The sequence below is a fragment of the Citrus sinensis genome, chromosome 3 (genome assembly GCF_022201045.2).
Source record: "Citrus sinensis cultivar Valencia sweet orange chromosome 3, DVS_A1.0, whole genome shotgun sequence".
NCBI lineage: Eukaryota > Viridiplantae > Streptophyta > Magnoliopsida > Sapindales > Rutaceae > Citrus > Citrus sinensis.
This window is the reverse complement of record NC_068558.1, coordinates 51486957-51502620: the sequence shown is the minus strand read 5'-3', so window position 1 is coordinate 51502620 and position 15664 is coordinate 51486957. Positions and strand designations below refer to the sequence as shown.

Genomic DNA, 15664 nt, shown 5'->3' with positions numbered 1-15664 from the left:
AAGTTATGGGCTGCCGACAAGGCAAAACGATGGAGTCCAAATATAGAGCAAAGACCTTTTGGCTTCTCGTACTTTTTAAGTGTAGATCGTTCAACAATTGAGAATAAAACTTACAACTATATGTAATGGAAAAAAATAAGTTTTTCGGAAGAAAATTTCCAATGGGGGCAATTCAGCCCATGTATTCTTCATTTTCAGCAAATTAATCTCCAATAAGCTGAATTGTCTGTGTGTTCTAATCTAAAAAGGTCGCGAGAAAAAGAAAAAGAAAACCGACAGTTTTAAAGTAAATTAGTTTTTTCAATAAAAAAAAATTAAATAAAATTTATGAGAGTCTGACTAAGTAGTTAGACATTCCGTACAGATGAGTCAACGTCTGTGTCAGCCTTTCACCAAATGCCACCATACTCCTACTGTATTCCTCTTTCCCCACCCCCCCCTGTTCTGTTTTGGACTTATTTGACTCGGTCTCTGCAGTTTCCCTCCGCACGCGACTTGCGGTACACAGTTTCTTATACTCGCCCTGCTTCACTTAAACCTGTTAAGAAGTTGGGGGGTACTTTTGTACTTACAACTCCCGGACCGAGCGAACGCGGAGAGTGTGTTGTACAAATACTAAAAAAAAGTTGTGGCTCCAGATTTAAAAAAAAAAACAAACTACTTGCAACACAGAATAATACATCATCGTACATTGAAGATTTGATCGGCCTCACCTCCCCCTGTCTCTTTTGTTATCATATGCCCCTCTCTTTTTACCTTAATCACAGGAATTGCCACTCTCGCAATTCTTCTCATTCCGACCCATGATGATGATGTCGTGACTCGTGATGGCCCCCATGGCCAAACGCATGTTATTGAGTTATGGACCCATTGCTTGACATGGGCTTCAATTGTAATCTCCAAAAAGGCTTTCATGTCGTATGAACCGATCCTAGAGCTGGGAGTGCATGAATTTAATGATCAACAACAAATAATATATCAGCATTCCTTTGTACTGTGTAGCAAAAGCACAAAATTCAAATATGTCAATTCATTTCCATTGAGCTAATATCTGAACGTATGATCGATCACCAAAGGCAAAGGGTGCATGTATTAATTTTCCGCTGGAGAACTCTGCGATCTGCACCAACACACAATAGTACTAAGGAAGTACATTTAATCTTGTACCGGCTAACAAATTAATGCGCCTGAAGAAAGCATGTGAATAGAAGAATAATCGAATGTGGAGGAGCTCACGATCTTCAAACCCCCAAGCGTGGTTTCATGTTTTTTTTTTTTACTCTGCTTTTGATTCTATTTAATTTCTTAAAAGTATAAACGTGATGAATTGACTAATAGTCAACGCCCAAACTCTAATTCTTTCAGTGTTCTCCACATGGTAGCTAGACTATTTTATGTTTCGGTCCAATCACCGTTAATATGACGGAATCAAGAATTTTTGCAGTGTTCGTTCGTTTATATGTACCGGGCTAATTTCACAATTTTGATTATTTTTACTTTGGTTTAAATGCGTTTATTTTCAGTAGGAGTAGAGTTACGTACAAGTATAGGCCAAGAGAGTCAGAGGCCTATGAAATTAAGGACTGACTGACACACTATTTGATGATACACGTAACCAAAAACCGACCACCGTTAATAATGAAGTGATTTTAAGTCCTGTCTCTTTCAGCGTATGGATAACTTTCAAAATTTTGGTTTTCTTTTTCTTTAATTTAAATAATAAAAGACAGGGTGAGAAGAAAACCAAGGCAGTGAAGAAATTCATGTAAAAATCCATGCCAATTTTACATGCATGATGAGCCTTCTGAGCAACTGATTAAAATTTTCAGTCCAGTGGGCCCCATTAATTTTTTATTTTCTTTTCTTTTAAAGAAGCAGAACTCGTGGCGTTAAACTGAAGGGAAACCAAAACTACACGCAGCAAGCATTTCTGACCACTGTTGCTATTCCTAACTAGTTGGACTAAAATTGATGAAGAAAAAAGTAAAGACACCTCATATGGGGGTAAATATGTAATTCCAACTCGTTTTTATTTTTATTTTATTTTTTTTTAAACTGGCCAATCACCTCTGCACAAGCCGCCTCCTCCTCATAACCCCCCCAATTCCAAAGCAGGCTGTGAGTTGGAAGGATTTTAATTAAAGAGAGAATGGGCTAAAGAGAGGCGGAGTACAAGGCAAATTAAACAGTGGAGAAAGGAACAGTTAAATAAAACTCTGCAAGTGTTGAAAGCTAGGGTTTCGGAATTCGCATCCATCACTACTGCTGACTCTCTTCTCCTTCACTGAGTTCCATACAGCAGCTGCTGCTGCTGCTCCTGCCACCATAGGTGAGTGATTGAGTGAGATTTAACCGCTTAATTATCTAAAATCCCCCAAACAACCAACATGTCTCCAAAAGCCATTCATGCTTCTCATACAGCAAAAACCACCCAGAAAAATGCCTTCTTTTAGAGCATCTACTCAAAAGGGAAAAAAAAAAAAGCCACAGCTTTTCTTTCCCTCTATAATCTAATCTCTCCTCAAAGCTGACACGCACACATTCATTCCCTTCTCTCTCTCTCTCTCTCATACTTATTTTGTTCTTGCCCTCGGTCACAGATCACAAAAACGACGTAGTTTCTCGCCGGCAGAACAAAACAAAACAAAACAAATGGTGGATTACGAATGGGGAAACCCGTCAACAATATTGCTTACGGGAGATGAAGCGACTCAAGAACCAAACCAGAGCCGTCAGATTTTCGATCATTACACGACACAGGAGCCTTTTAGCCAACACAGTACAAACAATAACAACTACTTTCATCAACCCATCACTAACACAACCCTGTACCACCACCATCACCAACAGCAGCAGCCTCCTCCTCCTCCTCCTCCTCCTCCTCATCATCATCATCATAATAACAATAATAACAATAGTAATAATGCTCACTCCCTTTTCGACCCACGCGCATACACCAGCGCGTCGTCTTACGCTCCCACCCACCACTCCATGCTCTCCATTGACGCCGCCTCTGGCGGTTACTTTATGATCCCAAAAACGGAAGAAGTTTCTAGACCAGTCGATAACTTTGCTTCGAGGATTGGGTTGAATTTGGGCGGAAGGACTTATTTCTCTTCAGCTGATGATGATTTTGTGAGCCGGCTTTACCGTCGGCCTAGACCGGGCGAAGCCGGTTCGGCGAACATTCCCAGGTGCCAAGCCGAGGGTTGCAGTGCCGATCTGACTCACGCTAAGCACTACCATCGCCGCCACAAGGTCTGTGAGTTTCACTCCAAGGCCTCAACCGTCATTGCTGCCGGATTGACTCAACGGTTCTGCCAGCAGTGCAGCAGGTTTTTGCTTATCATTTTACAAAAATACCCTCCCCATGCATTTCCACATTTCAGTTCATGGCTAGCTAATGGCATTAATTCTTTCAATGATCCTGATTCCCGAGGGCATTTCTGTCCGTAATAGTTTCCGTTTACGTATTTAACAGAATATTAGAACTAATATTCCCCTCCCCTTCCCCTTCCCCTTACATGCATTTATATTCTCACGGTGACCGCAATTTGTGTATTATAAATAATCGAAGTCATTATTCCATTCTGGTGAAGAGGGCTGTCGTGAGATTACAAAAATGACGGAAACGCCCCTCCAATTATGATGCGGAACTAATGATTGGTGGTCCGTACATGGGGAAATCCCGAGGGTAGTCTCGTCTGTGAAATTTAACTTGATATTGTCGCCACACTTTCCATTTACGTATACCGTTCTTTTTGCTTCACATACCATTGTTGATAAATGGTAAATTGATTTAAACTAATTCTTTGAGTTTTGATGTTTGGAAATGAAAACAGATTCCATCTTCTCTCTGAATTCGATAATGGAAAACGAAGTTGCAGAAAGAGACTAGCTGATCACAATCGTCGCAGGCGAAAATCTCAGCAACAGCCCACTACTACTCCTCTTCAAGATAACCAAAAGTCCCAGCTTGAACCCGAAATTCTCGCAAGTAAACCCTAATCATAAACTTGCTACGTCCATTATTGCATGGTTTAATTAACTAATTGTTATACCTGTTAAGGAAAAAAGGCAAAAAGAAAAAAAAAAGTTCTCTAATAATGCTTTTTTTCTTTTTTAAATGGGAATAATAGAGTCACCTCCAGATTCAGGAGCTCACTCGTCGTCGTCAGTGACGGTTGCTGTGTCACCGCCGAGAATGTCATTGGATTGTTTCAGGCAAAAACCTTCCCAAGCGACTGCTTCGACTTCAGCAGGCTCACTTTTTTTCTCGAGTGGGTAACCAATATCACTGGGAGTATTTATTTTAGCTAGCCAGCTTTTGATTAATAACGTAGTGATTAGTGAACTGAACTACTGTCTGCCTTTTTTTTTTTTTTTTTTTTTTAAACTCTCAATGTTAGTTTACTCGTAAATTGGTGCTAGAAATTGCATCATAATGAACTAATCATGGGGCATCATGCTATTGCTAATATATTTTACTTTTGCTGGAAAATGTTGCTGCCAATTATGCGCATTTTGTGATTTTATTTGTTCAACTGTTTCCTATTCATCACTGCGTTGGGGAATTTTCCAATACAAGGGGTCTGTTTGGTTGTAGGGATAGTGCTGATAGGCACGGGCGTGCAGGTTTTTATTCATTTTGGGAATTGCATTATTGAGGATTTGTCCGGCCCCGAGATTTTCCCGGAAAATGCAGTAAAATTTTATATTGTAAAAAGATGAAAATGACCACGTACGTCATACGAATTATCAGGGAAAGAAATTGAAGCAGTCTTGCTGCTGTGGTGCTGTCTCCCTTATGGAGGCTGTACTAAGCAAAGTCATTATTGAAAGAATCAAATCAATCAGATGGGCCCAATAATCTTAATTAATTTAATTTCTGCATTTCAAAATTGTATGAGCGTGGCTGTTTTTCTTTTCTTAGTTTGAGATTTGATAGTTTAAGAGATAGGACCCTTCCTGGTTAATTAAAATATCTCCGAGCTTGGTGGGTGTATCTTAATTTGAATAATTACTATTCAATTAATTATTTAGGTAGTACTTAATTACCACTCTAAAGGTCTACCACTTCGTTAAATATACAGGAGAGTAGTAATAGTAATGATGATTTAAGGACACAATTAAACTATTATAATTAGCTTAATAGCTTCGTGTATTCAACCATGTGAAATGTATGCATAACATCAATTCGCCAAAACTTACCTAAATTTTTGTGCATCTTAAATACAGTAGGGGGGGACTTTATATTATTAACGTTGTTAGATCTTCAAATGATACCAATATGAAGTGACTAATTTAATATGTTATATAAGTGACCTAAGACTAAAACCAAATTACTTCTCTGAGAACAAGTTTTTGGTCGTACTGAAACTACCACGTCATTAACCAACCATCTACTAATTAAGGGACACCATGAGAAATTTTAAAATACATTAGAAGTACTACGTCAGCCATACAATCGGTAAATGATGATATGATATGTGAGTATTTTTTTGAAAAACCATCATGCAAGTGATGATTATATTAAATTCAACTACAAATGTCATAAATATATCAATTAGTTATAATATATAAGAGATATTCTAAAATTTCTCGGACACCACAGATATTCTTATTCATTCATGTTGGGAGCTGAGGTCCTTATCAACTAAAGAACGACGGAGATGAGATATAGTTACACTCCTCGAACTGCACACAGACATATGAAAGTGAAGACGATATATAAGTACAAATTAATAGCTAATGGAGATGCATGCATTACGAATTAATTGCTTACTCTCTTTATCAAATGCATGCAAAGTGCCAGTCACGTCAAGACCTAAGATAAAGTTACACTCTTTGTCCCGGTAATGATGATTGATGATTATAAATGTGATACTGAGGGATCTTGCGTCTGTTTCTTCTTTTGCAATTGATCCCGCCCTTTTTGCTAGTTCTTGAAAAATATTCATTGTGGTTGCTTATTAGGAAGCCTCTTTGCAGCTTCGAGGAAATTGAGCAGTGGGTCCTTTCGTTTCAATTTCTTGTGTGTCCACATTTGAGTTAATTCTCAATGTTTGCTAGCTCTTTGATTGACAAAAAGCCATTATAGATTAAAAGGAGTCTAAATTTTTCTTTAATTAGTGCCCAATATTCGGGGGTGGAGTGTGAAATTGGCCATGACGTGTAAAATACAACTTCTGTGATTACAAAAAAGTTTACAAGGTACCTAATTTATTTTTATTTTTATTTTTGAATTTTACTCTCACAACTGTATATATACGTAGACTCTCCACCTCATAAGAAGGTGAAAATGTGTCAACCAACTTATTAATCCTTTAATCCTCACACATTGATTTCATTGGATGCATCTACCGGACAATTCTTGGACTAGATGCCTTGTTTGTAATTTTAGCATGATAAATTTGGCAATGATAAAATTTTATCAAATTTTGAATCACCTCGTGCTTGCATTAGACCCATCAACCTTCTACATGATATTATTTTGGTATCACATAACAGTGTATAAAAATTGGGTCAGAAATAGAATTGTACATGACCCACATAATTTACGACTCAAAAATTTTAGCTAGGGGGGCTCTTAGGAACCCTTCCTCTTTCAGGGCGAAATCTTTATTTCTTGAACTTGAAAAATGAAAATAATTTTTCGCTTTGCTCACGTCAATTAACAGTCCGCTTTTGTAACTACTGTACTTGGCAAGACTCAAGAAACTGATAGGTTAAAAGTTAAATTTTACAAGGGATGTGGATATTAAAGCTCGTCTAAATATATAAATGTTGCAATGTTTTCTGATAACGCATTGAAAAAGGATCTACGTAGGGGAAATGCTGGAAACCCAACCTCAGTCGTTATAACTATCAACTAATGTTTGGAGAAAGGTGGTCTTTCTTTCTTGCACTTTGGACCTTAAAGAGTTATGTCCGGCCCCTTACCCTGAGCAAGAAGGCAACTCTAGATAGCCACGAAAGGAGAATTTGCATGGAGACTCTCCTTATGGTGTTTTTCTTTTATATGTTTTTATGCATAAATTAAAAATGTAAATTTCATAGCTAGGTATGGGATTAAGGGGGAAAAAAAAAAAGAAAAGAAAAAAGAAAGAAACATTTTTTCTTAATGAAATTGGCCTGTAAAATCTATCGACATTTTGAAACCCTAATACATCCGTATCATAAATTCGGAGAGTTAGTTGGGACGTGGAAAGAAAGAAAAGTGGTCCAACACAATCATCAAATAAAAATCGAAGAATGAGGGAAGGGCGAGGATGAAACTGAATTAAATAAATAAAAACCCGAAGCTTTTTCTTAATCTTAAGACAAAGGTATGAAAGGTACGAATGCCTCAGTTCCCCATTTCCAGTTCCGCCCTTTTTTTTTTTTTTTTTTGGTTGGGGGTTGGGGGGGGGGGGCAAATCCCTAAAATTATACATTTTCTTTTTTTTTGACATTTTCTTAGATAAGGACAAAGTTTGCTAAATACCTCCACCCACGAAATGATCAAAGTACTCTTAGAAAAAAAATAACGAAATTTGGCATTCTAAAGAGTATTGCTAAATGTCCAAATTACCCTTAAACTGATGAATTTAAAATATTCATAATGGTGGAAGGGAATGTAAATTTATGCTAAAGAGTACTCTGGCCACCCCAGCACAGAGACAGACAGGGACCGCCTTGAAACAAATGACCAAACTATTTCACAACTTGCGAAGCTACAAAAAGATGAAGGAGTTGCATGATAGATAAAAGTTAACGCCATTTTGTTTTCATTCGAGCGTGGGTCCCAGAAATGACATCTTTTTCATCTCAATTACAAGGGAGTCTCTATGTTACATTTTATGTAACATACACAACCCATAAAAACTACACAAATTATAGGACTCATATAATTATGTGGTTCCTGAAGATTGTGTATGTTACAGGAAATGTATCATAGCAAAATCCCTCAATTACTACCAGGCGCCTAACCCTCCGAACAGATCATCATCATCATCATGACACTTTGTGAAGGAAATTGGACGGGCCCATATTCTTTAAATGCAACTACTAACTCGACTGCAGCTGTTGATGGAGAAATACTTTTCAAGGCCCTGCACGTGGTGAGCTTTCTTTATGGTAACAGAGAAGTTTGTGGGCCCGGCATCCGATATGGGTTGATTTGGAGTTGCAGGTTCACGGGCCACGAACGTGATCAATTGATCATAATTCATACATTCATTCACTCATACTCATACTCACACACTTATTGTCCTTTGTGGGGACTTCGCCAACAATTTTGATTTCGTCGGCAGTTGTTGTTGCTACCCTTAATGCGCGACTCGTGAGAGATCTTTCTCTTCTTCTTCTTCTTCCATTTTTTTTTTTTTTCTATTCTTTTGCTTTCTTTTTTCTTTGACAAATTTAAAGAAGCTTCGTACTAATTTTCAATTTCCTCCTATGGTTTGCATTGAATTGAAGCTAATATTAGACCGACCCAAATACTACTTTTGAGAAACAACTTGGCTCTTTTATTTTTGTTTGGAAAATGAGAGACTACTTAACATAAAAACTGAACTTGAATGCAGTGTTCAGAGAATAGTATTTAATTTTATTTAATATTTTAGCTCACGTGCAAGTCCTATTATTTAAGCTGTTAAATTATTATTTTTTTAACACAAATTAAATTCACAAAGAGTGGATTGGTACCTTTGTATGGATCTATAGCATTGTTGAATTTTGTCGCACATTAATTATTGTAAAAGAGTCACTTGAGCTTATAACTAAGATAGTTCTCTTTACTTAACATATTAATATTTTAGGCCGAATACATAAAAATTATAGAGCTAGCCTCTCATTGAAACAAGTCTAAACGAACATGTGAAATTAAAATGTTAAAGAATCTTTAATATGTATTGATTTTTGGCCCCTTACCTTCAAAATTAAACTCTTAGTTAGGCCAATTGATTTTTCCACAAAATAAGCCAAGACTCGAGACTTGTCTTTAATACTTTTGTTGAGCCCTTCTCTAATAATCTAAGTTAATGTTTAAGGTTCTTAAACCTCCACTTACCCAATTCATGATAACTCAATGTAAAATGGATAAAGAGTTTTACCTGACTTCCTCCTTTAATTCTGATTGTATGTTGAGATTTCTAACAATTCTTCTCAAGCGTGTACCTGCGAAGGATACTTTGACACTTAAGTAAGTTGTATGTTTGAGTAATTTTCTAAATCTTGATGTTTCTTGACTAAATTTTTTAGAATAGCCAAAAGACCGTCTCTCATCCTTTGGCCTTTATTTATAGACGATGAGATGTAAGTTTGGTGGGAATTTCATTTCAGGTCTAAATCCTCACCTTCTCTTTTCCATGTTCAACTTACGTCGTTGGATTTGGTACACGTTTTTGTCTGTATCGAAATTTGTTTGCACGTGATTTCATTAGTAATCAGTGCTGCTAATTATCAGAGCATCTAGATCAATCGACCTTTCACGAAAATCATCCGATGGATATTGAGCTCAAATATGAGATTGAACATAATTCACGTCCAATATTAATTTATGATCCAAAATTAATATGACCAAATTTTGCAATGGTCTCTACTCTAGGACCAACGTAAAATACATATGTTTTTGTGAATTAATGATTTCTAATGGACATATGGCGCAGGTTAAGTATTTTCTAGCACTTACAATGTTGTTGGATCAAGTGTTTGCATATAGAATTTCTTAGTGTTTTATCTCTATTTTCTGTGAACTTGAAAGGTCTGTTCGGCTGATACCCAAAGGACAAAGTTACTCTCAAAGCTATTCCTTTTGAATTGTATAATTATCCGTCATCGTAATTTAGGAAATTATAATTATAAGTCTCAATTAATAAAGGAAAATAGATTGATAGTTTGGTAGTACATTGAATCAAATATTAATGAAGCCTGTACAGTCTTTCTCCAATAGGTTTTGAATGCAGTTACCCACCTACTCATTATCGGAGGCAGAATAATTGTGGATGGTCATACGTTAACAAGCACATTAACTAAATTACCAGGAGAGTAGATTTACAAATCAAAATATAAGTCATTTGGAACTTCCAATATAATTATTTACTTGCAGTTGAAGATGATGGGTCCAAGCTATAATATCTTTTTAAGCAGACACTTGCATGTGCGTTCATATGCTGAAATTTCTCCGTGAACCCATTGTCAGATATTCAGAATATATTGATCTCAATCAGCCACATCACATAATTTTACATTCGATCAACCTTTTACCCCCTTTTTATCAAGATGGATTACCATAATAAAATTGCATCAATTCCTGATGCGCAAGCTACCAGTGCTTTTCAAAGTGAAAGAACACAGCTAGTTGCCCGTAAATAAAAGAGATGCAAATTTATCACACGATCGTTTCGGCGGCATGGAGAACTAATGGGCACCGGTAATTATCTGTTGATTCCACTTTCAATGCCAATGCAGAGCCATAACTGATTTGCAAAACTGTTGGCTTCCGAAACTTTGAAATTAACATGAAAGTACCCAAGTCATGTAAAAAGGGATCATTCTATTTTCAGTTTAAAAGTGTGTCGTCCGATCAACTTTTGATTTTGTGGCCATGCAGGAGGCATTTAATAGATGCTGCAGGTATGGGCCTGGCATATTTTCAACACTGTAAAACAAAAATAAGCCTTTTAAGATGAATGTAACTAATTTTCTCACCTAAACAATTTTAATTTGCGCACTTCACAGCTTTGAATTCAAATGGACCTATTTTGCATCGAATCACCTAGTTAATTTCTACTTCCTGCAGGTTTTTAGCGTTGTGTCTGTGAAAATTCTTAATGCCCCGTCCATGCATTCTTAAAAATCAGGTCAATTTTTCTTTTTTTTCTTTTTTTTTTTGGGCACAAAACGACTTTTTTGCAGAACTAACAAACTAGAGTGTTTACGCCTGTTTTAAACTTAAAATTTATTATATCAGCGAGTTCGGCAGAAAAGGGCTTGGAATCTTTGCACTGCCACAATGAAGAGATCACCATGAAAATTGCATCAGTAAATTGACTTTTTTATAAAAGTTACTTAGCCATTATTGGATGAAAAAAAGTTATTGTTCTCATTGAAATGTTGTGGAACTTCCACAACACATTTCTTTTGAAGGGAAAGTAGAGCTTTCCAGTTCTACGACACTTAGCCACAAAATAAGCTACCTAGAAAGAGTGTAATTCTCTTCATCAAATGTACAAAATAAATCAAAATTATGGCCAAATCCACAAGAACTCAATACGCAAAAATTATTTTTTTAAACTAGATGGTCACCTTCCAGGGAGCTCCAAATTTCAGAACACTCTTCTTCTTCTTCTTCATCTTTAGTTTCTCCCCTCACTGACAAGAACCCCAAATCTTCAGTGGGTGCTTGCATTAGGTCTAGAGTGACATGTGTGTTAGTTTGTTGGTATCGGCCCCAGTTATGCTGCTCAGTTAACATCTGGTATTGATGGCTGCTTGTCATAGAAGTGGAGCAGACCATTTGGGTCTCCCCGTCATTTGCAAGATGTAAATGCCAATCACGGCCGTCAAGTATGAGGTGCCGAGCAACAATGGCTGCACGGTTTTCAGCTATAAGCTCACGCAATGCAGCACTGCATCTTGAAGAGAGGTCGGATGAAGAAACCCACGATTCAGCCTTTGATGACAGAAGAGAGAGAGCACGTCCTGTTGGCGAAGGAAATGGAAATCTCCCAGTCATCAACTCGTTTACTGTTATTAGAGAAATAAATTTACTTCTTGATCAGCTTTCTGAGATCACAATAGTATTGAATTATTGAGCCAATGCTTTTCATAGGTAAGTATTTTTAAGATAGAACAATGTAATATTACTAAAGATGGAATCAAACTAAACAAACATTTATTTACACACTTCATGCTTATTTGTCATTTTGGATCAAAATCTTGATCTTGTTTTAATGTATGAGCTAATCTATCATAAATGCCAAGTACCTTTATAAGTTGCTTGTGATGGACACAGATGAATAGTGGAGAACAAGTTAAGAAATCCTTCTAGTACAAATTATATGAGGGGAAAATTTTGTCTAGCCACTAAAGAGATTACAGTGTTACCGAATATACAAACATGTGGAAATGAAAGTAAAAGAAAAATCGGATGAGGTAAACTTGATGTATATCTAATTTTGCTATTCGGTGTATAATTGAATAAATTTAAAAGCTAAAACGAGAGAAGATGCCAACAACAAAAAGACAGATTGAACGAACAAATGTTGCTAAATCTATATATTTCCAAACTTCGCAAAATCTGGCTCACAGTAATTAACTTCTTAATATAGACTCTAATGCCTGAAGCTGATTGTAAGTGGGCAACCAAATCAAAGACAAATATATCCTCTCATAAAATCTTCAATACTGTGAGAATGTGATTTTAAAGAATTTGAAAAGAACTAGAATCGCTCTAGGAGCCCCTTTAAGTTGTGCAAGTTGAGTTCTATTAACAGGATGATTATAAATTGTCGTCAAAGTAAAATCTTACAGGATCCTCTACCTTCACAACTGAACAAACTGAAACGATACAGCTACAAAAATTTCAATTTCATATTACTACAATTACAATTTAATTTTCCTGTTTCTGCATATATAAGTTCACTGCTATCAATTGACTTAAACATAATAGGGAATGTATAGATTAATGGGACACTAATAGATTTTGATATTACTTTACCTCTATTCATCCCCTAGTATCACAAGCGCTTCTATTATTATTATTTTTTCAAATAATTCTCGATAAAGAGAGGCAAATTTATAAACCTGGAAAAGTTAATGATCCATTTCACGTAAATTGCTAATTTTAATAGAGCTAATGTTTATTATAAGAAAGGTCAGGTGATTCAAATAACCACATGTTTCTTTTCATTGTTACAAAAATTGTGGATATTTTAATTTTAGTCCCGGAAAAATCCTTGGAAAGGATCAAAGGATGGAAAGAATTAAAGAAAAAACTATTCAAATATGAAACTTGCGAATCAATAATAAAAAAATTGATTATTTATTTCTAGGAGACAATCACTTTGTGACTGCCTAATTTAGTGATAATTAATATTAAAATTAACAAAATTTTCAAAAGAAACTGGAACATCAAGAGATATAAACCCATGTGCACCTTGGAAAAGCACAATAATAATCCCTTGTTACTAAGATTTTAAAGATTAATTAATATAAATAAGATAAATTTCGTTTTTATTTATTATGAATAAGATGACTAAATTTATTTAAAGAATGAAAATATTAAAAAAAGTACAAGTACCATAATTTGATATTTGATTAATTTAATCAATGTAAACGTTAATTGATAATTAATTTTAATATTAATTGATAACCAATTATTAAATTGATTGACAAAATTAACACAATCAATCTTGGCGATTAATTATCTTTTTCATTCTCTTTATCTTCATTCTTATCAAGCAAGTTAACATTTTAATAGTAATGATCATACAGCCACATGCAACTTATGCCAGGAAAAAAGAAAAAAAAAACTTCACAAGAACCGATTGAAATTTTGAACACAAGAAAAGAATAATTAATAAAATTAAACAAAAAAGGTACCTTGAGAAGAGTTCCTTGAAAGAGACTCGTGAGAGCTCTTTCTTCTACGCTCATTGTGGCCGGCCAGTCTCCTTCTGCAACTCCTCTTCGAGTCGTCAAATTCTGACACCACATGAAATCTATACATGCATGCTCCGCATTAATTACCAAAAATGCAATCATAAAGATCATTTCGAATCTTTAAAATAGCAAATTTTCCTTTAAAAAAAAAGATATTAAAAACTAAAAAAGGGGGAACAAATCAAAGGATTTACTGAACAGTAGTTGAAAGATTTCAAAAATTGAAACGACCCAGAAGTGAAGAGATATGACAAAAGTTACCTGCTACACTGTTGACAGAACCGCTGCTCTAACCCCAGAACCTTAACCTTTGGAGCCTTAGAGTGCACTTCACAAACTTTATGCCTTCTGTGATAATCCTTGGCGTTGATCAGAGGCACGTGGCACCCCTCAACTTGACATCTAGGCACCGTAGCCGTGGAGGTCACCAGAACGGGAGAAGACGAGGAGGGACCCACACCACCACCACCAGCACTGGCAAATGTATAGTAGGGTTTCCCCTTTTTTACCATTGAAAATCCTCGGTCGCCTATTGACGTTGCTGTAGCATCCTCGAAGTAGTGCCTCTTTCCGAGTTTCAAACACATGAGGTGTGGATCAGGGTGCAAGTTTGACCCATCACCGGCGTAAAGAGACTGGCCGTGGGGAAACATGAGCGCGTGTGCTGCATTTCCTTCTGATGTGTGCGTGGTGCTTGTTATCTCCGCCGTAGCGTACAAGCTGCTACTGTTACCCAAATCAAACCTTGAGTGATTGTTAAGCGCCCACATATTTTCCCAGGCAAGGTTGTTACTGTTATTATTATTACTATTACCGGTATCCTCTCTAATGAAGATGTTCCCGCCAATTTCCATTTCTCTCTAAAAGTGCTTGTTAATTTACGGTTCGATTGGATAGATTAGCTCGAGCTTTGCTGCTTTTGTGCATACTAGCAGTAAGATATTTTGCTGATTGCCAGTAGCTATTTAATTCAAGAGGCTAAGAGTAAAGTAAGCTGCAGCTTACAGTGAGCTAGCTTAGCTAGGGTGACTAGAGAGTAGAGACAGGAAGTGGCACGTGCGACTGGAATAAAGCACGTGCGAAAGTGCATGTTAATTTACTGATTGATTTTTGAAGAATCAGCTTTGGCCTTCGAGGCTGTGAGGTGCAATTAGTAAGAGAGAGAGAGAGTGTGTGGGCGTGATGATAAGACTAGAGAGAATCGGTTAGGCTACTAAGACTCCATTACACTTTTTTTTTTCTTTTTTCCTTTTGGGGTTTTGTTATTCTTTAATGCTAAAGGTTTTGTGTCTATCATATATAACAGAAGCCATATGCACGCGCAGTTAACAGGTCGTGTGCTACACTGTCTCATTGCTGTAAATTTGCATGCATGTTTCACGTAAAATTGCAGTCGAATGTCGAATCTTATGTCTCGACGGTTACGTTCTACTTATCTTGCATGTGACGGTAAATATTCTCCCTACAAGTCCCAAATCTATACACAATTACAATCGCTTGGGATTGGCCACACAATTGTAGTTTCTTCATAATATTCGAATTTCTAGTTTATTATTGCACATTTAGATTTCTTTTATGGTGCGATTACTAATTGGTAATCAGAACGAGCATGAATCGGAGTGGACAATAGAAATACAACAAATTATACACTTAAACTGTAATAATTGGAATCGAAATGAATTGTTCTTATTAATGTGTTTGTTTTGTTTTGTAATCGGAATAGATTATTTTCAGTTATTAAAATGCCCTAAGTTGTTGTTGTTGTTATTATTATTATTATTATCATCAATAATAATAATAATAACATTAATACTAAGAATAATACTAATAACTGTGACAATAATAACAACAACAAAAATAACATTATTTTTTACTAATCGGCAAGCGGAGTGGCTAGACAATTGGCAAGCGACGATCAATGGGTACTGTATACGACGACTGGCAATGATCAATGGCACAAAGCTGATGATTTGTATTGGTGCAAGGCTTTGTTGTGTTTCAATGGATCTACATACGA

At 36.2% G+C, this 15664-nt stretch overlaps 2 protein-coding genes across 3 annotated transcripts; one reads left to right on the top strand and one right to left on the bottom strand.

Moving 5' to 3' along the window:
- The first annotated feature begins 2084 nt into the window (after positions 1-2084).
- On the top strand, positions 2085-4507 carry LOC102616706 (squamosa promoter-binding-like protein 8). Its single transcript, XM_006464414.4, has 4 exons — positions 2085-2329; positions 2601-3335; positions 3843-3997; positions 4140-4507. Exons 2-4 carry the CDS (start codon positions 2653-2655, stop codon positions 4286-4288), a joined length of 987 nt encoding a protein of 328 aa, XP_006464477.2. The 5' UTR covers positions 2085-2329; positions 2601-2652; the 3' UTR covers positions 4289-4507.
- Positions 4508-11067: 6560 nt separating this feature from the next.
- Positions 11068-14964, bottom strand: LOC102628358 (squamosa promoter-binding-like protein 7). 2 transcript variants are annotated; one of them, XM_015533444.3, is made up of 3 exons: positions 13909-14964; positions 13588-13706; positions 11068-11685 (listed from the first exon to the last, which is right to left on the bottom strand). In XM_015533444.3, the coding sequence occupies exons 1-3, from the start codon at positions 14499-14501 to the stop codon at positions 11273-11275; spliced, it is 1125 nt and encodes a 374-aa protein (XP_015388930.2). In that variant the 5' UTR covers positions 14502-14964; the 3' UTR covers positions 11068-11272. The 2 variants fall into 2 exon arrangements, with proteins under 2 accessions (XP_015388930.2, XP_006464841.2); XM_006464778.4 differs by having other exon boundaries at positions 11068-11730; positions 13909-14954.
- Positions 14965-15664: the final 700 nt, after the last annotated feature.